This window comes from Musca autumnalis, unplaced genomic scaffold (assembly GCF_047663935.1).
Source record: "Musca autumnalis isolate F117 unplaced genomic scaffold, ASM4766393v1 scaffold_3, whole genome shotgun sequence".
In the NCBI taxonomy this organism is placed as follows: Eukaryota; Metazoa; Arthropoda; class Insecta; order Diptera; family Muscidae; genus Musca; species Musca autumnalis.
Window position 1 is genome coordinate 213530823 of NW_027411866.1, and position 25463 is coordinate 213556285.

Here is a 25463-nt window from a genome sequence, read left to right on the forward strand (position 1 = left end):
TTTGTTTGTTTCCATGTTTTGTTTTTAATTCATTAGAACAATTCTCGTTGAAAGAAGAATAATTATTTTATTATTTTATACAAGCAAAAAAAAAAATAATGAAACAAACTTGTTGACTCGTGTTATTTTCATGTAGCATGAAATCGTTGAAATTCAACAAGAACATAACAATTATATTACAGTGGTACCAACAACTATATGGTGCCTCCATATAAAAATGCAAATTTTTAAGCGATTGTAGCCATATGCAAAAATATATACTGCATACCGAGGCTTCACTGTACTAAAATGTCACTGAAGTGCGAAAATTATGAGCTTCTTATTTTTTAAGCTTTGGTATTTTTTAAGTTGTTTGACATTTTTATATTCTAATCTAGCAGTGAGATTCAAATCAACTTGATAATTGTGGAATACACCACCATTGTGTTCTTTTGATAAATGTGTTAATTGTACTGACAATTGGGTGAAGGAATTTCTTTAACATAAAAAACTAATGACATAATCACATGCATAGAATATCATTAAAATATAAAATATAAATTTTAAAATATAAAATATATAATACAAATAAAAATATATAATATAAAATATTTAATATTTAATATAAAATATTAAATATAAAATATAATATATAAAATATAAAAAATATAATATATGAAATATAAAATTTAAAATATTAAATCTTTATAAATAAAAATCAAATGTCGTTCGTTGGTAATGGCATCAGTTGAGAAAGGCTGGACCGATTTCGATAATTTTTTTCTGTAAAATGTGCGCCATAACCCGACTTGGGTTTTTATGCCATGAAAATATGACCACGCCCACTTTTACGCCTACTTTTTTCAATTTTCAATTTTAATCTTTTCTATAAAAACTACAGAACTGATTTTCCTGAAATTGTCATTGTTAATTTTCGAGACAACGGTGGTTGAGTCCCCGATCAAAAAAGCGATATATGTGCAAATTTCCTTAAATGGTGAGGTTCAACGGTCCGTCAGCCAAGAAAAAACTAAAACATAGAACTCTCAATAAGCGATAAAATTCGACTTAACCATTTTTTTTAACTTTTATAATTAGGTCGCTTTAGGATAAAGACAGGAGACATGGACGATAATTAATCCTAAAAAGCATCATACTTAGCTGACCCATTACAGAACATTTGTTCCATAGACCGAACTAAGAAAAGATCTCCAATTCTCTCTGTTTTTCGATTAGCTTTCTGGAATACCGCGTCTTTTCATTTCTTCATCCACTTGTATGCTCCATCGAAGCCTAGGCCTGCCGATTCTGCATGCACCGCCAAGTGACATGTATTCATACGCCTTTTTAGCGGGTTCATCATCGCTCATTCTTATGATATGGCCTAGCCAACGCAATCGTTGCATCTCGATACTTTTAACTATATTCATGTCTTTGTATAGCTGATATAGCTCGTGGTTCATACGACGTCGATATTCACCGTCAACGCAAATCGGCCCGTAGATCTTTCGAAGAATTTTCCTCTCAAACACACCAAGCACTGCCATATCTGCTTGCGCAAGTACCCAGGCTTCGGAGCCATACATTAGCACGGGTAGTATCAGTGTTTTGTATAGTGTTATTTTTGTTTGACGAGATGTGACTTTGTTTTTAAATTGCTTACTTAAACCATAGTAGCATCTGTTGGCCAATACAATTCTTCTTTTTATTTCACAACTGATGTTGTTTGTTGTGTTTATGGCAGTGTTGAGGTAGACGAAGTCTTTAACTACCTCAAAATTATAGATACCAACTTCCACAGTTGGTCCGAGCCCTTTTGCGCGTCGACACCATCAATTTGGTCTTTTCGCCGTTTACCGCCAGACCCACTTTCGCAGATTCTGCTTCGACCTTCCTAAAGGTATCAGTTACATCCTTTACTGATCATCCCATGATGTCTATGTCATCTGCATAGGCTAGTAACATGTGACTAATGGTGTAAATTGTGCCATTTCTTTTGACATTTGCATCTCGTATTACCTTTTCCAGCAAAATGTTGAATAGGTTACCCGAAAGGCTGTCTCCTTGTCTGAAACCTCTTTTGGTACAAAATTCTTCGGAGAGGTTCTTTCCAATTTTAACTGAGGACCTAGTATCAGTTAAAGTCATCTAACAAAGCCGGATGAGCTTTGCGGGGATACCAAATTCAGACATTGTATGGAATACCTTTGATCGGAGGGGACTGTCGAATGCTGCTTTATAATCGACAAAAAGGTGATATGTGTCGATCTGCATCCTTGGGTCTTCTTCAGGATTTGCCGCAGGGTAAATATCTGGTCAATAGTGGACTTACCAGGTCTAAAGCCAAATTGGTATGGTCCAATTATTTCGTTGACCATTGGCTTTAGTCATTCGCACAATATCCCTGACACTAACTTATAGGCAATAGGGAGAAGACTTATGACCCTATAGTTGGAGCATACAGTCTTATCTCCTTTCTTGTGGACGGGACACAGGATGCTCAGGTTCCAATCGTCGGGTACGCGTTCTTCCTGCCAGATGGTGCTAACTAGCTGATGCATACACCTTATCAGTGTGTCGCCTCCGGTTTTAAACAGCTCGGCTGGTAAGCCATTGGCTCCTGCTGCTTTATTATTCTTCAGACGGTTGATAGCTGTCTTTACCTCATCTTGGCCGGGCAGTATACATTCTATACCATCTTCTGGGATTGGATCTGTGGTAACTTCGTCGACTTCGCTAATATTGGATACCAGCAGATTGGAGAAATGCTCTTTCCATATCCTGAGCACGCAATCTGTATCTGTTAACAGATTACCTTGCTGGTCTCTGCAGGAGAATGTGCCTGTACCAAAGCCATCAGTTTGATGTTTCACTCTTTGGTAGAATTTTCGGACTTCATTCTGGCTCCTGTACATCTCGATTTTTTCACACTCCCGCTTTTCCATTTCTCTCTTTTTCATGCGGAAAAGACGTTTCTCTTCTCTCCTTTTCTCCCGATATCTCTCTCGTGCGCTACGCGCTGCTACTGATTGTGAAGTAGCTCTATATGCCGCATTTTTCTCTTCGGTAGCAACACGACACTCCTGATCACACCATAAATTCCTTTGTGGATGTCGTCTCTGGTATCCAAGTATGGATTTTGCGGCTGTTTGCATGGTGTGGACAAAATTTTGCCATTGTGTTGTTATGTTATCGGGACAAGGAGTGCTCTCATTAAGCAATTGGGCTAGTTGAGTGGAATATGCTGTGGCTATTTGTTGTGTTTGCAGCCTATCGATGTCCAACTTTCGTGTTGTATCTGTTCGTGCTTTATTTGCAACGTTTAGACGGGTACGTACCTTTGCTGCAACAAGATAGTGGTCCGAATCAATGTTTGCGCCTCGGAATTATCATACATCCAACACGCTCGATGAATGTCTTCCATCTATCACAACATGATCAAGTTGATTACTTGATCTTTGATCTGGAAACAGCCAGTTGCCCTTATGAATATCGATATGATTAAATCTGGTACTGCTAACTACCATGTTTTTTTGTTGCAGCTGCAAAGTCTATCAGCCTCATACCATTGTCAAATGTTTCACTGTGGAGACTGAAATTCCCGACTGTTGGGCCAATGATATTCTCCTTTCCAATTTTGGCATTAAAATCGCCTAGAATGATTTTAATGTCATGGGCAGGGTAACGGTCATATGTTTCTTCTAAGCGCTCGTAAAATATATCTTTGGTCTGCTCGTCCTTTTCTTCAGTGGGAGCAGGAACGCAAATAAAGCTGATATTGAAGAATTTAGCTTTTATTCGAATTGCAGCAAGTCTTTAATTCACTGGGGTGAACCTGGATACAAGATGTTTTAGTCTCCGACTAACTACAAATCCGCAACCAAACTCATGCTTTACGTCATGGCAGCTATAATACAGTTCGTCACCTTTAGGTGTTGTTGTGACGCCTTTCCCAATCCATCGTATTTCCTGTATGGCAGTAATATCGGCCTTGTACTTTTCAAGTACGTCTGCCACTGCGAAGGCTGCACCTTCTCTATAAAGAGTGCGAACATTCCTGGTGCAGATTCGCAGATCATGGTCCTTAAAACGTTTGCGGGGATCGTCAACTTTAGAGGGGTTTGTTTTTCTTTTCTTTCGTTTTTTCATAGTAGGCTGTTTTTTTTTAGGGGAGTGTTACTAACCCAAAACCCAAACCCAAGTTTTTAACGTTCTTATGCGTGAACGCGCGGCACATATTAGCTCACTACCTTTAACGAGTGTTAAGGCAGTTCCCCAAATGACACCACGGGGAGGTCAGTGTCCACTTGAGGTAAAAGAGTGACCAATATAAATCCTGGGCTTTGTTATGTTAAAACCGATCAGGACCGTTCCATGGTAACTTCTATCCCCTACGTCACCCCCTAAACAACATCAATGGGCAAAAAATTCCGACAAAGTTTGTAAGAGTAAAGAAAGGTTACAGACAAAATCTGTTGATAAATTTAAAATTTTCCTTGGGTTGACAATGGACCGAAGAAGTGGGGTAGAAAATACCTACTTTTGAATTGTCAAGTATAAAGTTCATAAGAAAGTTGTCATTAACGCGGACCTGGGTCTGCTAGTATGTATATAAACTAAAAAAATCCCAATTTTTTTTTTACAATATAAAATTAAAAAAAATTGTTTATATGGCTAAAATTAATTTTCGACTAAACAGGATATCATCTAGAAAATGCTGTTAATTATTATGGATTTTACAGCATGAGAACATCAACAATAACAGTGGACACCACTGTACATATTATGATGTTGTCATTTTTCCGTATAATCTCCTTCTTCATCATCCACTTGGAGCACTGTGGCAATATTTTCCTTCGACACTAAAGTTCCCGAATTCCAATCTACGTACGTATGTTACAAAAACTTCCGAACAATGCGCATAATCACTCAATCGGCAATTACTTGTAGAGATCATTGAACATTTTTCTTCAATTGCCAACAATTTTTTTTATCTCAGTCTATGTTCTTTTCACCTTTAAGTTTTTCTCGGTTTCTCTCAGGCGTACTTCCATCACAAAATTATAACGTTATTTTCTACTTGGCAAAAAACGGTTAGATTATCTACAAGCGTTTTATCATTTTGCTTTCATTTCCTTACCATTTGTTCTAATTTCATTAAATAAGACATGGCATGGCTGTCAGCCAGAATTTTCAGAGATGGAGACAACTCCATGGCGGCTAAGAATGACAGCTATTAAAACGAGACACACAAACACATTTACACTATAAAAAAAAAATAAATCTTTCAGAATTTTCTTGTAATCAACAACAAGTTGATGCTATTGTTGTATTATGAAATTCTTCGTTTTTCAGAATTTGGTGGATAAACATTTCACTGGTTATGTTTGTCTGGGCGGAAACAAAAGACTTAAGACACAAACATGACACAAAAGAATTATTTTCTTTTTCAATGGCTTCCGTTGGCCATTGTTTAGAATTACTTTATTATTTTCACACTTTTTATTTTATTTTGCATAACAAAAGAACAGCTATTTTAAAATTCTGACTTTTTTAAATTTCTTAGCTTTTTAGAATTTTTTTTTTTTTCAAAACAAAATAAACATCCCGAGTCGCGCTTCCACCATTTCTACGTTGCGTTACGTTCGAAAGTCGAAAACATTCTCGCCCAAGAATCTGTTGTTTAGAAAGTAAGCAATCAATGGACCAAAAAACACAAAATACCAAACAAACGAATTAGTTCAGGTGAGTTGAGAAGAGCTGAGATTCCTCCTCTTGGCTCATCTCTGCTTAGTGGAAATAAGCCATTCAGCCAGCCGTCCCATATTAAACGTCGTATAACATCCAGGTTGGTTGGTGGCTAGCCAGACATGTGCCAGAATTGTTCTTCAACGCCAATGACCAAAGAGAAGAGTAACTGAAAATCAAAAGCAAAGACCAAAGACAAGCCAAGTTAATCTAACTGACTTTAGTTAGAGTCGAATCGTCTCCATTTCGCAGCGTTTAACTTAGTATCGCCAAAGTTGTTGCGATTCTAGTTGTGTGTTGTTGTAGTTCTTTGCACCATTCTCTTCTTGATTTGCTAACAACATCATTATGAGGCTCGGTGATTATCAAAGTGGCTTTCTAGCTGGCTAGCTGTTCCAAATGATTGCCAGCCGCTCGCTCAACTAACCTGAGATGAGCCACATACATAGCCTCATAGAATGAATGCTGTTTGGTATGCTTTAAGTTATTTCAGACTTTCTTCTTCGGTTGCTGCTCAATCAAATCATGTGGAAAAAAAATCTATCCACACTAATAGTGTTAGCCAACCAAACGAGCAATCGATCGATCGACCGATCTATCGACGGTAAGTGACGTTCTAAACAAAAATGAAAAAAAAAATGGAAATAAAACAAATTTCTGGCGCGGGACCACAATATGTTAGTTTGCCATGCATTATTATTTATTAGCGTGTAATGGTTGTTGTCGTTATTGTTGTTTTTGTTATCGAGAATGTTGTTGCATCATCATCGGACACATGTTTGAGTGTCGCTACTTTTTTAGTTGATGGGGATTTTTTGTTGTTTTTTGTTCGGGTTGCTCTTGATTTGTAAGGCAGTTTTTGTGCTGATTGCTGGATATTGTTGTTGGCGTTGTTGTTGTTCCTCCGATGTGTAAGTGCAATTTGTGAAATGTCATTAAATTACTTCAGATTGTCATATAATGACATATTGTTGTTCTGTGCAATCTTAACAAAGTAATTTGGTATTTTGTTGACGGGTTCTGAGGGTATGTCAGGGGACCAAATAAGGTAATATTGGGGAATTTTTTGAGAGTCGAAAGAAATTCCCCTCAAACTAGGGTATTTTTCTAAAAGAAAAAACTTTGGCAGATTTGTTAACTATCTCAAGCTACCTCACAATCGTAGGAAACAAATCTCCAATCATTGATTTTCTACGATAATAATTAAAATTTAATTATTTCCCACAAACATCTCCTGCGAAACAAGGGAAGACATCTCTGTTAGCAATGAATTCATACATATATCCTCGAAGGGTCAAGGAGAGCTCTATGATTACCTACTGCTTACCGTTGAGTCGCAGCGACGTGTCTTAGCACCCCACTTGTAGAGAAGTTTTACATAGCTGAAATACTCAGGAATTGTCGCCAACAGTGAAATAAAAGTTGAAAACGGTGATTTAGTGGCTGGACGGGGTATTAAATGTGCATGCTAATGCTAAGTTCGAACGTCGAAATCATTGATCGATCTAGCAAAGCAACAAAAATCGGTTAAAGATACTATGCTGACTTATATACCGTTGATCCAAACAGATGGGCTACTCTTCGGGAATTTTTTCATAAAGTTAGAAGATGGACTGTATCGGTAAAAATTCAACAATTTTTGATAAAGTGCATCTGAAGTGCTATTCAAGAATTGTTTGACATTTTTCTAAATGTATTCTTTGAGGTCCGGGTACCTCTTTAATAATAAATACAACATTTTGTAATGAGTGCAGTTTAAGGGCAAATTTATGATGACTTTTTCGGAGAGGATTTTAAAGGGAAGTTCGAGGGTAGTTTTGAAATTATCACCGAATGTTGTCAATTTCATCTTGATTCCAACGATATAATTTTTGTGAGTAAGTCCAGACTTCCTCAGCTAACAACACAAAAGCTCCAGAAACTTACATTTTTAATTTTTATTAAAATTAAAAAAAAAAAAAAATATTAAAAAAGTAATAATTCAAATTTTAAAATTAACAAGTAAAAAAAGTATCAGTAGACATTGCCGACAGGGATATACCCTCAGCCTGTGTGGATTGAAATACTTTTTTTCCAAAAAAAGCTTATGTATGTATTTAGGGGGGTTTCAAAATGTTGGGCGTATGCACCGACAAAAGTATTAATAGGATAAAGCTCAAAAATTTTCGGGGATATCGATAGATAGGGCTTTTTTTCACACTACCCTGCGAAAAACATAATATCGCTATAAACAGGGCTACTAGGATAACTTTCGGTAAAAATGTCCAAAGGATCCTTGATCCGGAAGGAGTGGACCTATAAGTACCACCATCGAATTTCATCAAATATTCGAAGCAATATTACAATATCCAAAGTGTGGTCCAACGCAGTATTCGGTTCGAGCCCTCCAGCCACTACATACGGTGCCATGGGGGTTTCTACAACTTTCGGGCTGTCTTCTCAAAAAGTATGGACTTGCCCCTGAAAAAACTTTTACTGCCCTATTTGAGGCAGCGAATGCAAGTTGCTTTAACAAAAATCACAGTGATTCGAGAGCAGGTCTTAAAGCAGATTTTTCCAAAATTTTGTGTGAGAGGTACCCGAAAGCGTATATACCCTCGTTTGCATAAATGCTGAGGGTATAAAAACCGATCTTCATAAGAATATCCACCGATCTTCATAGAAAGATCCACCGATCTCCATAATAACATCTACCGATCTTCATAAGAAAATTCACCGATCTTCATGAGAAGATCCACCTATCTTCATGAGAAGATCCACCGATCTTAATACGAAGATTACCGTCTTCATAAGAAGATCTATCGATCTTCACGAAACGATTCAACGCCGATCATCAAAAGAGATCCACCGATCTTTATTAGAAGATCAGCCGATCTTCATAAGAATATCCACTGATCTTCATAGAAAGATCCACCGATCTTCATAGAAAGATCCACCGATCTTCATAAGAAAATTCACCGATCTTCATGAGAAGATCCACCGATATTCATAAGAAAATTCACCGATCTTCATGAGAAGATCCACCGATCTTCATAAGAAGAACTATCAATCTACATAACAAGATTTACTGATCCTCATAAGAAGGTCCCATGCTGTTTAATTTTCATAAAAAGTTCAACAATTCTTCATTAGGAAGATCCACCGATCTTCATAAGAAGATCTACCGATCTCCATAAGAAAATTCACCGATCTTCATAAAATCTGCCAATCTTCATAAGAAGATCCACCGATCTTCAAAATAAGATCCACCGATCTTCATAGGAAGATCCACCGATCTTCATAAGAAGATCCACTGATCTTCATAAGAAGATCCACCATTCTTCATTACGAGGATCCACCGATCTTCATAAGAAGATCCACCGATCTTCATAAGAAAATCTATCGATCTTCGCAAAATGATCCACTGTCGATCATCATAAGAGATCCACCGATCTTCATGAGAAGATTTACTGATCCTCATAAGAAGATCCCACGCTGTTTAATCTTCATAACAAGTTCCACAATCCTTCATAAGAAGATCAACCGATCTTCATAGGAAGATCCACCGATCTTCATAAGAGCATCCACCGATCTTCATAAGAAGATCCAACGATCTTAATAAGAAGATCCACCGATCTTCATAAGAATATCCACCGATCTTCATAGAAAGATCTACTGATCTTCATAGAAAGATCTACCGATCTTCATAAGAAAATTCTCCGATCATTTTAAGAAGATCCACCGATCCTCATAAAAAGATCCACCTATCTTCATAGGAAGATCTATAATCCACCAATCTTCATAAGAAAATTCACCGACCATCTTAAGAAGATCCACCGATCCTCATAAGAAGATCCACCGATCTTGATTAGAAGATCCACCGATCTCCATAAAAAAATCCAGCGATCTTCATAGGAATATCGATCTCCATAAGAAGATTTACTGATCCTCATAAGAAGATCCCACAATGTTTAATTTTCATAAAAAGTTCCACAATTCTTCATAAGAAGATCTACCGATCTTCATAAGAAGATCTACCGATCTTCATAAGAAGATCTACCGATCTTCATAAGAAAATTCAACGATCTTCATAAGAAGATCCACCGATCTTCATAAGATGATCCACCGATCTTCATAAGGAGATCTACCTATCTTCATAAGAATATCCACCGATCTTCATAAGAAGATCCACCGATCCTCGTAAGAAGATTAACCGATCTTCATAAGAAGATCCCACGATGTTTACAGGAAGATCCACCGATCATCATAAGAAAATCGATTGATCTTCATAATAAGATCCACCGATTTTCATAAGAAGATCCACCGATCTTCATAAGGAGATCTACCGATCTTCATATGAAGATCCACCGACCTTCATAAGAAGATCCACCGATCCTCGTAAGAAGATTAAGCGACGATTCATATGAAGATCCCATGATGTTTATAGGAAGATCCACCGATCCTCATAAGAAAATCGATTGATCTTCATAAAAAGATCCACCGATCCTCATAAGAAAATCGATTGATCTTCATAAAAAGATCCACCAATATTCGTAAGATCTACCAATTTTTATAAGAAGAGTTACTTATCCTCATAAGAAGATCCCCGATTTTTAATTTTCATGAAAAGTTCCACAATTCTTCATAAGAAGATCCATCGATCTTCATAGGAAGATTCACCGATCTAAACAATAGGTTGCACCAACCATTTTGTCAACAATGTCCACAGATCTTTTAAAGAAGATCCACCGATCTTCATAAGAAGATCCATCGATCTTCATAAGAAAAACTAGATCCGCTTATCTCTATAAGAAGTTCTTCATAAGAATATCTATAGATTTTCATGAGTAAATCTGCTGATCTTCAAGGAAAGATCTTCAGATCTTCATAAGAAAAACTAGATTAACAGATCTCGTTAAGAAGACTCACCGATCTTTATAAGATGATTCAGCGATCTTCATAAGAAGACCCACCGATCTTCATAAGAAGATCCATCGATCTTCATAAGAAAATCTATCGATCTCCAAACGAAGATCCACCGATCTCCAAAGAATATTTACCGATATTCACAAAATGAGCCACCGTCGATCACTACAAAAATATTAACAGATCATCATAAGAAAATCCACGGATCTTCATAAGAAAATTCAAGATCTTCCTAAGAAGATCCGTCGATGTTCATAAGAAGATCCATCGATCTTCATTAGTAGATCCACCGATCTCAAAATGATCTAATAAGAGATACCGATCTTGTTTTTTGAAGACGCCAGATCATGTTTGGAAGATTCCCTGATCTTTAAAAAAGATTTACCGATCTTCATAATAAAATCCACCGATCTTCATAAGTAGATCCACCAATCTTCATAATAACCTCCCCCGAACTTTGTAAGCAGAATGATTGATACTCATGTGAAGTTTCACCAATCTTCGCAAAAAGATCCACCGCTCTTAAGAAGACATATCCACCGATTTGATATTTATCATGATAGGAAGATCCATTCATTTTCATTTAAAAAATCCAGCGATCTTCATAATAGGATCCATCGATCTCTGTAAGAAGATTTATCGATCTTTATAACAAGATCCACCGAAATATGAAGAAGATCCACCGATCTTCATAAGAAGACCCACGATGGTCATAAGAATATACATTTATACTCATGATATAATTCACCCATTTTGACAAAAATCAACCAATCTTAAAAAAAAAAAACAAATCCACCGATCTAACGATCTTCATTACAACACCCAGCGATCTTTGTAGGAAGACCCAAATTATATAACGATTTTTTAAAGAAGATCTACCGATCTTGAACTTGAAGAAGATCCACTGATCATAAGGTGATCTTCAGGTCTACATTAAAAAGATCAACTGATCTTCACCGTGGTGCCACCGTGGTGCAATGGTATGCACGCCCGCCTTGCACGCAGAAGGTCGGGGGTTCGATTCCCCGGCCAGGCAAAATCAAACATTTTTCAACGGTGGCAAAATACACCTCAGTAATGTTGGCGACATTTTCTGAGTATTTCAGCCTTGAAGAACTTCTCCATAAGTGGTGTCTTAAGACACGCCGTTCGGACTCGGCGATAAACAGTAGGTCCCATATCATTGAGCTAAATATGAATCGGGGTGCACTCATTGATATGAGAGAAGTCTCCCTTGTCCCGTATGGGATGTTGTGGAATAATGTTTTTTTGTTTGTTTTTGATCTTCATAAAAGGATAAACTGATCTTCCCACTGATCTTAATGAGAAGATTAATCAGTCTTTAAAAGAAGTTATACAAATCTTTGTAAAGAGATACATTGATCTTCATTAAATGATATACTGATTTTCATAAAAAGATTTGCCGATTATCATAAGAAAGGGGATTATCGATCTTCATAAGCGGAACCACCGGTGTTCATTAGAAGTTCAATTGATCTTCATTAGAATATCTACCGATTTTCGTTAATTTGTATGGGAATTGTATCACAATGTGAACCGATCTTGTCAAATTTCTGCAAGGAGGATTTCTAACCTCGGAGACACTAAAGTACCATATTGTAGCTTAAATGGATAATAAGTACTAGAATCGTGGAACCTTTTTTTGAGTGGGCGATATTAAAGCTTGGAATTATGTACATACATATGTATATCGAACATTTATTTTTTGAAAGGATATTTTATTTGCACAGAGAACATGAAATGCTAAATTGCAGCAAATTTTGTTGGAGAATGTGGTTAAGGCGTACAAAATACGTTAAACCAGGAGATGGGTTTGGTTACATGAGGTCTGTATGAAAACTTGGACCTATATCAAACATTTTTGGCGAGAATGGATCCGTGATTTTGCAGATACGTATCATCGAGCTAACTCACTCCTTGATATGAGAAAAGTGTCGCTGGTGAAAAATTGTTTTCTTTTTATTATCACAATGTCATTTCGTCGTTTATTGCCTCATATTGCCTGTTATACCGCTGGCTGTTAATGTGAAAATTATGCGAAAATATATATTTCCCAATCAAAAGGTAATTTTTTTCTTTCTCTGAGTCATAAAAAGATGTGGTTGTTCCTCATACGATATGACTGACTGTATATAGCAACACACAACAAGATCATATAATGTTTAATTTTTTAACTATGAGAAGAAGTAAAAGAAGAGATTTTATGCTCTAATTAAAATTATCACTGAGATAGCTGTTGTTGTTGCTGCTGCTATTTTTTATTATTATTACAACAAATTATGATAAATTTGAACATTTAAGGCAATAGACATACATCTTGAGCTTGTTAGTCCAACACCTTTTTTTTAAAGATAAGACATGAAGACATGGTAAAAAGTGGCAGCAGCAGCTGAAGTTGTGGCATAAAACATAGCCCCATAAATGTTGATTGTGAGAGTGCGGAACAAACAAAGTTAAAAAAAAAAACAACTTTATGTTTATTGCATAATTCGTTTATGCCATGAAAAGCCAAAAACATTTTAAGAGATAAAAAGAAATGCAAAGCAATTTCCGTTAAAGATTGTTTTGTAAATTTTCTTTATGCTATGCAAAAGCAGAAACACAACTTTTTTGGGAGCTTAAGACTTATAAATCAAAATTTAAATTAGTCCATGACTTGGGGAATTGTTTTATTTATTGCAAATACAATACAGCCAGAAGCCTACAATTTTCAAGAAAATAAATCAAATTAGAAAAAAAAGATAAACTTAATTTTAGTTTTAGGTTTCTCATCCCCCGCGCTTTGGGCCATGTCATTATGAAAATTTTTATAAACGCCTATTATGTGCATATTTTATTTATCCACTAAATTTATTCACAAAATTTTGTATATATTTTTTTTTTGCTTCAAAAAAAGTTCAACTCTTTAACTGCATTGTAACTTCCTGAGTTGCATTTGTGGTCTTTTCCTTTTTTTGTTTTTTCTTTCTTTCCTAAGAATAATCTTAACAAAAGATTACAAAGAAAACTCTGCTCGTTATGAAACCGCAGCAAATGAAAAACCAACCCATATTTTTTCTAAGATTGGTGTGTGAGTTTGTTTGTGTCTCTGCAAGTCTGGCAAAGAAACGTTCCTTTAATAACTTCATTCATTGGCAGTGGGGTATTTGCACCGAGAATAAGGTGGGGCATACCAGCCGCCCAGCACTTGCTTGTCATTGTTGGCCACAACCGCTCTAATCACAAGAGTTCATCGCTGTTAAAGAGATTAGAGAAAGAACCACAAAAGCAAATAGTCAAAGAAAAAGAGAATAAGTTGGCAAGATGGAGTGAATGATTTCATAACTTGGCAAGACACCAAAGGCACGGTTGTTTGAAGTTTCATTCTTACATTACAGAATATCATAGACTAATTTTTCTCCGTTGTGGTGTTCTAGCCTTTTGGGAATTTATGTGTCATTTATAATTTTTGAGGGGGGGATTTCCTAACAATAGCAGATATCTTCTTTTAAAATTCTATAAATTATGACATCTAAGGTGTTTACGGCTTGTTTCCTTATTAATAGTTTCTTCTCTTTGGCCATATAAACAAAAGACTTAAGACACAAACACAACGACACGATAAAGGCGGGTCAAAGTGTGATGACCATCACATTGATAATTTTAGGAGCAAGAAGCTGACTAGTGTCAGCTATAGCAATGGCTCCAAGTCTATATCAAAGATTACAGCTCAATTCCGTACTTATTATCGATAGAAGATTTATATGATTGAGCTAAAAATAGAATCAGGCTTCCGTCATCGGAGATGGTATGTCAGAAAAACATTGTAAGTTTTGCCTAATATCTTTTTCAGCCGCCGAGGATATTGTTATCGCCTGCAAACGCCGTCCGAAATGCAAAATCATCCTAACCATACTTTACGATGCTCTCTTAGCCCCAATCGACCATAGACTGAGAATTTCGAAATCAAACCCTTCAAAACATGATTTGCAAAATTTATAAAAACTAATTTTCAAAAATTATTTCCAATTATTCCCATTAAAACAATTGAAATTGAGTGGCCATTAATGTAATTTATCTTCATTAGCAGCCTAAATACTTCACATTAGAATCAACTAATTTAGAGAAGACACGCACCACAAAAACAGACTATAAAATGTAAAAAATTCAAAATCAAAAGACAATATTTGTTGCAGTATTCTAGCATTTAACAAGTCCGTGTAAAGTTCAACAAGTACCGGAAAATTTAAAAAAAAAAAAATGAAATTTATTATCCTTGTGTTGTCTGTGCTAATTTACATAAGTGTCTGCTTAGCTGTACCCCATCCACCGGCAACAACAGCAGCTCCCATCAAAGGCACATATGATAGTCGTTTTGACAGCATCGATATTGATGAAATTCTACAGCAGGAACGTTTGTTGAAAAATTATGTCAAGTGTTTGGAGGGAACAGGTCCTTGTAGCCCGGATGGCAAGGCATTAAAAGGTGGGTGGACAAAAACAATAAATAATATTAAGCTCATTTATAGGCTCATATAAAGGGTCTCATAAGGGAGACTTGAAAGTCTCCTAAACTGATCGTTAAAAGTATGTCCTAATGTTTTGTATTTAATATTTTTTTATTCATATTTTAAATTTTATATTTTATATTTTATATTTTATATTTTATATTTTATATTTTATATTTTATATTTTATATTTTATATTTTATATTTTATATTTTATATTTTATATTTTATATTTTATATTTTATATTTTATATTTTATATTTTATATTTTATATTTTATATTTTATATTTTATATTTTATATTTTATATTTTATATTTTATATTTTATATTTTATATTTTATATTTTATATTTTATATTTTATATTTTATATTTTATATTTTATATTTTATATTTTATATTTTATATTTTATATTTTATATTTTATATTTTATATTTTATATTTTATATTTTATATTTTATATTTTATATTTTATATTTTATATTTTATATTTTATATTTTATATTTTATATTTTATATTTTATATTTTATATTTTATATTTTATATTTTATATTTTATATTTTATATTTTATATTTTATATTTTATATTTTATATTTTATATTTTATATTTTATATTTTATATTTTATATTTTATATTTTATATTTTATATTTTATATTTTATATTTTATATTTTATATTTTATATTTTATATTTTATATTTTATATTTTATATTTTATATTTTATATTTTATATTTTATATTTTATATTTTATATTTTATATTTTATATTTTATATTTTATATTTTATATTTTATATTTTATATTTTATATTTTATATTTTATATTTTATATTTTATATTTTATATTTTATATTTTATATTTTATATTTTATATTTTATATTTTATATTTTATATTTTATATTTTATATTTTATATTTTATATTTTATATTTTATATTTTATATTTTATATTTTATATTTTATATTTTATATTTTATATTTTATATTTTATATTTTATATTTTATATTTTATATTTTATATTTTATATTTTATATTTTATATTTTATATTTTATATTTTATATTTTATATTTTATATTTTATATTTTATATTTTATATTTTATATTTTATATTTTATATTTTATATTTTATATTTTATATTTTATATTTTATATTTTATATTTTATATTTTATATTTTATATTTTATATTTTATATTTTATATTTTATATTTTATATTTTATATTTTATATTTTATATTTTATATTTTATATTTTATATTTTATATTTTATATTTTATATTTTATATTTTATATTTTATATTTTATATTTTATATTTTATATTTTATATTTTATATTTTATATTTTATATTTTATATTTTATATTTTATATTTTATATTTTATATTTTATATTTTATATTTTATATTTTATATTTTATATTTTATATTTTATATTTTATATTTTATATTTTATATTTTATATTTTATATTTTATATTTTATATTTTATATTTTATATTTTATATTTTATATTTTATATTTTATATTTTATATTTTATATTTTATATTTTATATTTTATATTTTATATTTTATATTTTATATTTTATATTTTATATTTTATATTTTATATTTTATATTTTATATTTTATATTTTATATTTTATATTTTATATTTTATATTTTATATTTTATATTTTATATTTTATATTTTATATTTTATATTTTATATTTTATATTTTATATTTTATATTTTATATTTTATATTTTATATTTTATATTTTATATTTTATATTTTATATTTTATATTTTATATTTTATATTTTATATTTTATATTTTATATTTTATATTTTATATTTTATATTTTATATTTTATATTTTATATTTTATATTTTATATTTTATATTTTATATTTTATATTTTATATTTTATATTTTATATTTTATATTTTATATTTTATATTTTATATTTTATATTTTATATTTTATATTTTATATTTTATATTTTATATTTTATATTTTATATTTTATATTTTATATTTTATATTTTATATTTTATATTTTATATTTTATATTTTATATTTTATATTTTATATTTTATATTTTATATTTTATATTTTATATTTTATATTTTATATTTTATATTTTATATTTTATATTTTATATTTTATATTTTATATTTTATATTTTATATTTTATATTTTATATTTTATATTTTATATTTTATATTTTATATTTTATATTTTATATTTTATATTTTATATTTTATATTTTATATTTTATATTTTATATTTTATATTTTATATTTTATATTTTATATTTTATATTTTATATTTTATATTTTATATTTTATATTTTATATTTTATATTTTATATTTTATATTTTATATTTTATATTTTATATTTTATATTTTATATTTTATATTTTATATTTTATATTTTATATTTTATATTTTATATTTTATATTTTATATTTTATATTTTATATTTTATATTTTATATTTTATATTTTATATTTTATATTTTATATTTTATATTTTATATTTTATATTTTATATTTTATATTTTATATTTTATATTTTATATTTTATATTTTATATTTTATATTTTATATTTTATATTTTATATTTTATATTTTATATTTTATATTTTATATTTTATATTTTATATTTTATATTTTATATTTTATATTTTATATTTTATATTTTATATTTTATATTTTATATTTTATATTTTATATTTTATATTTTATATTTTATATTTTATATTTTATATTTTATATTTTATATTTTATATTTTATATTTTATATTTTATATTTTATATTTTATATTTTATATTTTATATTTTATATTTTATATTTTATATTTTATATTTTATATTTTATATTTTATATTTTATATTTTATATTTTATATTTTATATTTTATATTTTATATTTTATATTTTATATTTTATATTTTATATTTTATATTTTATATTTTATATTTTATATTTTATATTTTATATTTTATATTTTATATTTTATATTTTATATTTTATATTTTATATTTTATATTTTATATTTTATATTTTATATTTTATATTTTATATTTTATATTTTATATTTTATATTTTATATTTTATATTTTATATTTTATATTTTATATTTTATATTTTATATTTTATATTTTATATTTTATATTTTATATTTTATATTTTATATTTTATATTTTATATTTTATATTTTATATTTTATATTTTATATTTTATATTTTATATTTTATATTTTATATTTTATATTTTATATTTTATATTTTATATTTTATATTTTTATATTTTATATTTTATATTTTATATTTTATATTTTATATTTTATATTTTATATTTTATATTTTATATTTTATATTTTATATTTTATATTTTATATTTTATATTTTATATTTTATATTTTATATTTTATATTTTATATTTTATATTTTATATTTTATATTTTATATTTTATATTTTATATTTTATATTTTATATTTTATATTTTATATTTTATATTTTATATTTTATATTTTATATTTTATATTTTATATTTTATATTTTATATTTTATATTTTATATTTTATATTTTATATTTTATATTTTATATTTTATATTTTATATTTTATATTTTATATTTTATATTTTATATTTTATATTTTATATTTTATATTTTATATTTTATATTTTATATTTTATATTTTATATTTTATATTTTATATTTTATATTTTATATTTTATATTTTATATTTTATATTTTATATTTTATATTTTATATTTTATATTTTATATTTTATATTTTATATTTTATATTTTATATTTTATATTTTATATTTTATATTTTATATTTTATATTTTATATTTTATATTTTATATTTTATATTTTATATTTTATATTTTATATTTTATATTTTATATTTTATATTTTATATTTTATATTTTATATTTTATATTTTATATTTTATATTTTATATTTTATATTTTATATTTTATATTTTATATTTTATATTTTATATTTTATATTTTATATTTTATATTTTATATTTTATATTTTATATTTTATATTTTATATTTTATATTTTATATTTTATATTTTATATTTTATATTTTATATTTTATATTTTATATTTTATATTTTATATTTTATATTTTATATTTTATATTTTATATTTTATATTTTATATTTTATATTTTATATTTTATATTTTATATTTTATATTTTATATTTTATATTTTATATTTTATATTTTATATTTTATATTTTATATTTTATATTTTATATTTTATATTTTATATTTTATATTTTATATTTTATATTTTATATTTTATATTTTATATTTTATATTTTATATTTTATATTTTATATTTTATATTTTATATTTTATATTTTATATTTTATATTTTATATTTTATATTTTATATTTTATATTTTATATTTTATATTTTATATTTTATATTTTATATTTTATATTTTATATTTTATATTTTATATTTTATATTTTATATTTTATATTTTATATTTTATATTTTATATTTTATATTTTATATTTTATATTTTATATTTTATATTTTATATTTTATATTTTATATTTTATATTTTATATTTTATATTTTATATTTTATATTTTATATTTTATATTTTATATTTTATATTTTATATTTTATATTTTATATTTTATATTTTATATTTTATATTTTATATTTTATATTTTATATTTTATATTTTATATTTTATATTTTATATTTTATATTTTATATTTTATATTTTATATTTTATATTTTATATTTTATATTTTATATTTTATATTTTATATTTTATATTTTATATTTTATATTTTATATTTTATATTTTATATTTTATATTTTATATTTTATATTTTATATTTTATATTTTATATTTTATATTTTATATTTTATATTTTATATTTTATATTTTATATTTTATATTTTATATTTTATATTTTATATTTTATATTTTATATTTTATATTTTATATTTTATATTTTATATTTTATATTTTATATTTTATATTTTATATTTTATATTTTATTTATTTTATATTTTATATTTTATATTTTATATTTTATATTTTATATTTTATATTTTATATTTTATATTTTATATTTTATATTTTATATTTTATATTTTATATTTTATATTTTATATTTTATATTTTATATTTTATATTTTATATTTTATATTTTATATTTTATATTTTATATTTTATATTTTATATTTTATATTTTATATTTTATATTTTATATTTTATATTTTATATTTTATATTTTATATTTTATATTTTATATTTTATATTTTATATTTTATATTTTATATTTTATATTTTATATTTTATATTTTATATTTTATATTTTATATTTTATATTTTATATTTTATATTTTATATTTTATATTTTATATTTTATATTTTATATTTTATATTTTATATTTTATATTTTATATTTTATATTTTATATTTTATATTTTATATTTTATATTTTATATTTTATATTTTATATTTTATATTTTATATTTTATATTTTATATTTTATATTTTATATTTTATATTTTATATTTTATATTTTATATTTTATATTTTATATTTTATATTTTATATTTTATATTTTATATTTTATATTTTATATTTTATATTTTATATTTTATATTTTATATTTTATATTTTATATTTTATATTTTATATTTTATATTTTATATTTTATATTTTATATTTTATATTTTATATTTTATATTTTATATTTTATATTTTATATTTTATATTTTATATTTTATATTTTATATTTTATATTTTATATTTTATATTTTATATTTTATATTTTATATTTTATATTTTATATTTTATATTTTATATTTTATATTTTATATTTTATATTTTATATTTTATATTTTATATTTTATATTTTATATTTTATATTTTATATTTTATATTTTATATTTTATATTTTATATTTTATATTTTATATTTTATATTTTATATTTTATATTTTATATTTTATATTTTATATTTTATATTTTATATTTTATATTTTATATTTTATATTTTATATTTTATATTTTATATTTTATATTTTATATTTTATATTTTATATTTTATATTTTATATTTTATATTTTATATTTTATATTTTACATTTTATACTTTATGTTTTATAATTTATATTTTTTCTCATCTCTAATTTTTTATTATTTATTTATTTTTTGTTCGTTTATTATATTCAGTTTCTTTTTATACAGATTATTCCAATTTCAGAGACTCTACCCGACGCTATAGCGACCAATTGCGAAAAATGTACCCAGAAACAGAAGGAGAGTTCGGACAAGGTGACTCGTTTCTTAATCGACAATCGTCCCGAGGATTGGGATCGATTGGAGAAAATTTACGATCCAGAGGGTACATATCGCAAGGGATATCAGGCGGAAAAGGAGACCTCTACTACTACGAATACTAATGGAGGCACTATGAAGAAATGATAGCGGATGGCTGTGACCCTTTTTGGCAAATGTACCAATGATAATGAGAATAGATACATATACATACATATAATTACTACTTTATAGTTTATAAGAAGCATATAAAGAATTTTTAATATTTTGTTAGAAATAAGTTAAATGAACGACAAGAATATATTTTAAGAGATAAAGCATTTAAAGAGTTGTGGTAGTATATTGTAAAGGGAAATAGAGGGTGATATTGGAATTATAGTATACTGAGGAAGAAACAAAAAGGGGGAGAACTTATTAGTTCCTCGCAAACTACTCATAGGTGCTTGATAGCAACTGACACCTATTACAGGATATGTCACACATAAATGGTTGTTTGCAGGAGGCTCTCTTATGACATTATATCCTTATACACTACTGTTACAGGTATCTAAGAGGCATCTTAACAGGTGTCTATGATATAAAAAAATAAAACACCCACTGAAAATAGATAAAAAAAATTTTTTAGAAACATGTCCACTAACTACCAACTAAACAAGGCCACACTTGTCATTAGAAGCAAAGAAAAGAAAACAAGAACTCCATGCAACATCACACTTTTAGATTAACCTCAAAAAGTTGCAATAAAAAAAATTATCTGCAGCACTAAAAAAACAAAACTTGCAAAAAAATCTTGAAATATTGCGTAAACGCCAAGTTTTGTACGTAATACGCAGAGTATACGTAATACCTGACGACTCCATAAATGTAATCAACGGCAGCAATGTGTGGCAGCAGCCGCCGCGCAGACCAAGATAAAAAACAAGTATTCACCAAGTGGACACCTAAGAAAAAATACTACAACTAAATACACGGAGCGACTATCATAAAGGTGGGCCTGCCTGTCTGCCTGGTTTGTCATTTGTCGATTGACCGACCGACCATAATGAACTGGCAGTGCAACATAACACCGCAGCCGATGTACAAAAATCTCGTAATGTGTTGAAGAGTTCTTTTCTGTTAATATTTTGTAAACGTTTCGAGCAGCAGCAAAGCAATAAAATTCCATTCGTCCAAACTTCAGCACATTCTGGCCTAAAATGTGGCCAATTGACAATTGTATGTTGCTGCGGTGGACAGTTACTGTTATAGCGAAATAAATTCAATTGGCAAACTGCACATGCCACCAGCACTTGACTCGAGCCTACCTACAATGAGGTAATGCAGAGATTTGATGCTGCCAATTAAAGCAAGAAATTTAAGACAGTGGAGTTATAGAAGAATACAGAAATAATCGATAAAATACATACTAAAGAGGAGCCTATATAGGATTCCATAAAGAAACCTTTGAAGGTTCCTCAAAAGGACCCTTTATAGGCGTCTACAAAGGATGCCTTATAGGCGTCTATATAAGCACTTTTATAGGCGTCTATAAAGGAACCTGTATAAACTTCGATATAGGAACCTTCAAAGGCTTCTATAAAGGAACCTTTAAAGGATCATATAAAGGAAACTCTATAGGCTCCTATGAAGAAACCTTTATAGGCTCCTATAAACCAGTATTTATAGGCAGAAAGAAAAAGAACGATTTAGAAAGAACGATTTAGACTCCTTTAAAGGAGCCATTACAGATTGCTATAATGGAACCTTTGTAGACTCATATAAAGGAATCGTTATAGGCTCCTATAAAGGAGACTTTATAGGCTCCTATAAAGGAGACTTTATAGGCTCCTATAAAGGAGTCTTTCTAGGCTCCTATAAAGGAGTCTTTATAGGCTCCTATAAAGGAGACTTTATAGGCTCCTATAAAGAAGAATTTATAGGCTCCTATAAAGGAGTCTTTATAGGCTCCTATAAAGGAGTCTCTATAGGCTCCTATAAAGGAGTCTTTATAGGCTCCTATAAAAGAGTTTTTTTAGGCTCCTAAAATTGAGTCTTTATAGGCTCCTATAAAGGAGTCTTTATAGGCTCCAACAAAGGAGTCTTTATAGGCTTCTATGAAGGAGTCTTTATAAGCTCCTATAAAGGAAAGGAGTCTTTATAGGCTCCTATGAAGGAGTCTTTATAGGCTCCTATGAAGGAGTCTTTATAGGCTCCTATAAAGGGGTCTTTATAGGCTCCTATAAAGGGGTCTTTATAGGCTCCAATAAAGGAGTCTTTATAGGCTCCTATAAAGGATTCTTTATAGGCTCCTATAAAGGTGTCTTTTTAGGCTTCTATAAAGAGGTCTTTACAGGCTCCTATAAAGGAGTCTATATAGGCTCCAATAAAGGAGTCTCTATAGGCTCCTATAAAGGAGTCTTTATAGGTTGCTTTAAAGAAGGGTTTATTGGCTCCTATAAAGGATTCTTTATAGACTCCTACAAAGGAGACTTTATATGCTCCTGTAAAGGAGTCTTTATACGCTCCTATGAAGGAGTCTTTATAGGCTCCTATAAAGGGGTCTTTACAGGCTCCTATAAAGGAGGCTTTATAGGCTCCTATAAAGGAGGCTTTATAGGCTCCTATAAAGGAGGCTTTATAGGCTCTTTATAGGATTCTTTATAGGCTTCTATAAAGGTGTCTTTATAGGCTTCTATAAAGAGGTCTTTACAGGCTGTATAGGCTCCTATAAAGGAGTCTTTATAGGTTGCTTTAAAGAAGGGTTTATTGGCTCCTATAAAGGAATCTTTATAGACTCCTACAAAGGAGATTTTATAGGCTACTATAAAGGAATCGTTATATGCTTCTATAAAGGTGTCTTTATAAGCTCCTATAAAGGAGTCTTTATAGGCTCCTATAAAGGATGGTTTATAGGCTCCTATAAAGGAGTCCTTATAGGCTCCTATAAAGGAGTCTTTATAGGCTCCTATAAAGGATTCTTAACAGGGTCCTATAAAGGAGTCTTTGTAGGCTCCTCCAAAGGAGTCTTTATAGGCTCCTATAAAGGAGTCTTTATAGGCGCCTATAAAGGAGTCTTTATAAGCTCCTATATAGGAGGGTTTATAGGCTCCTATGAAGGAGTCTTTATAGGCTTCTATAAAGAGGTCTTTACAGGCTCCTATAAAGGAGTCTATATAGGCTCCAATAAAGGAGTCTGTATAGGCTCTTATAAAGGAGACTTTACAAAGAAGTCTTTATAGGCTACTATAAAGGAATCGTTATATGCTCCTATAAACGAGTCTTTATAGGCGCCTATAAAGGAGTCTTTATAAGCTCCTATAAAGGAGTCTTTATAAGCTCCTATAAAGGATTCTTAATAGGCTCCTATAAAGGAGTATTTGTAGGCTCCTCCAAAGGAGTCTTTATAGGCTCCTATAAAAGGGTATTTATAGGCTCCTATGAAGGAGTCTTTATAGGCTCCTATAAAGGGGTCTTTATAGGCTCCTATAAAGAGGTCTTTACAGGCTCCAAAAAAGGAGTCTGTATAGGCTTCTATAAAGGAGTCTTTATAGGCTCCTATAAAGGAGTCTCCCATAAAGGAGTCTCCTATAAAGGAGGCTCCTATAAAGGAGTTTTTATACGTTCCTATAAAGGAGTCTTTATAGGTCCCTATAAAGGAGTCTTTATATGTCCCTATAAAGGAGTCTTTATAGGCTTCTATAAAGGAGTCTTTATAGGCCCCTATAAAGGGGTCTTTATAGGCTCCTATAAAGGAGTGTTTATAGGCCCCTATAAAGGAGTCTTTATAGGCTCCTATAAAGGAGTCTTTATAGGCTCCTATAAAGGAGTCTTTATAGGCTCCTATAAAGGAGTCTTTTCAGGCCCCTATAAAGGAGTCTTTATAGGCTCCGGTAAAGGAGTCTTTATGGGCTCCTATAAAGGAATTTTTATAGGCTCGTATGAATGAGTCTTTATAGGCTCCTATAAAGGAGTCTTTATAGGTTCCTATGAAGGAGTCTTTATAGGCTCCTATAAAGGAGTCT

General features: G+C 27.8%; 2 protein-coding genes across 6 annotated transcripts in view; one reads left to right on the forward strand and one right to left on the reverse strand.

Annotated features, from left to right (window-relative positions):
• Rhp (GTP-Rho-binding protein rhophilin) overlaps positions 1–25463 on the reverse strand; it is a 266985-nt gene that overhangs the window by 108524 nt on the left and 132998 nt on the right. The window contains exon 1 of one of the 3 annotated variants that reach the window (XM_073976594.1): positions 5120–6393. The exons of the other annotated variants lie outside the window; for them this stretch is intronic. Within the exon in view, the coding sequence (XP_073832695.1) occupies positions 5120–5194 (75 nt within the window). The 5' untranslated portion in view covers positions 5195–6393. Of the gene's footprint in view, positions 1–5119; positions 6394–25463 lie in introns of those variants that run through there. 3 annotated transcript variants of the gene reach the window in all.
• a10 (antennal protein 10) lies at positions 14806–21788 on the forward strand. 3 transcript variants are annotated; one of them, XM_073976595.1, is made up of 2 exons: positions 14806–15118; positions 21358–21788. In XM_073976595.1, exons 1-2 carry the CDS (start codon positions 14893–14895, stop codon positions 21585–21587), a joined length of 456 nt encoding a protein of 151 aa, XP_073832696.1. In that variant the 5' UTR covers positions 14806–14892; the 3' UTR covers positions 21588–21788. The 3 variants fall into 3 exon arrangements, with proteins under 3 accessions (XP_073832696.1, XP_073832698.1, XP_073832697.1); XM_073976597.1 differs by having other exon boundaries at positions 14807–15118; positions 21373–21788; XM_073976596.1 differs by having other exon boundaries at positions 14807–15118; positions 21389–21788.

Bases quoted from the DNA above. Each gene is read 5' to 3' on its own strand.
- a10 (XM_073976595.1), top strand. From the start codon at position 14,893: ATGAAATTTATTATCCTTGTGTTGTCTGTGCTAATTTACATAAGTGTC. The intron at 15,119-21,357 runs GTGGGTGGACAA...TATTATATTCAG, and splicing joins GGATGGCAAGGCATTAAAAG to TTTCTTTTTATACAGATTAT.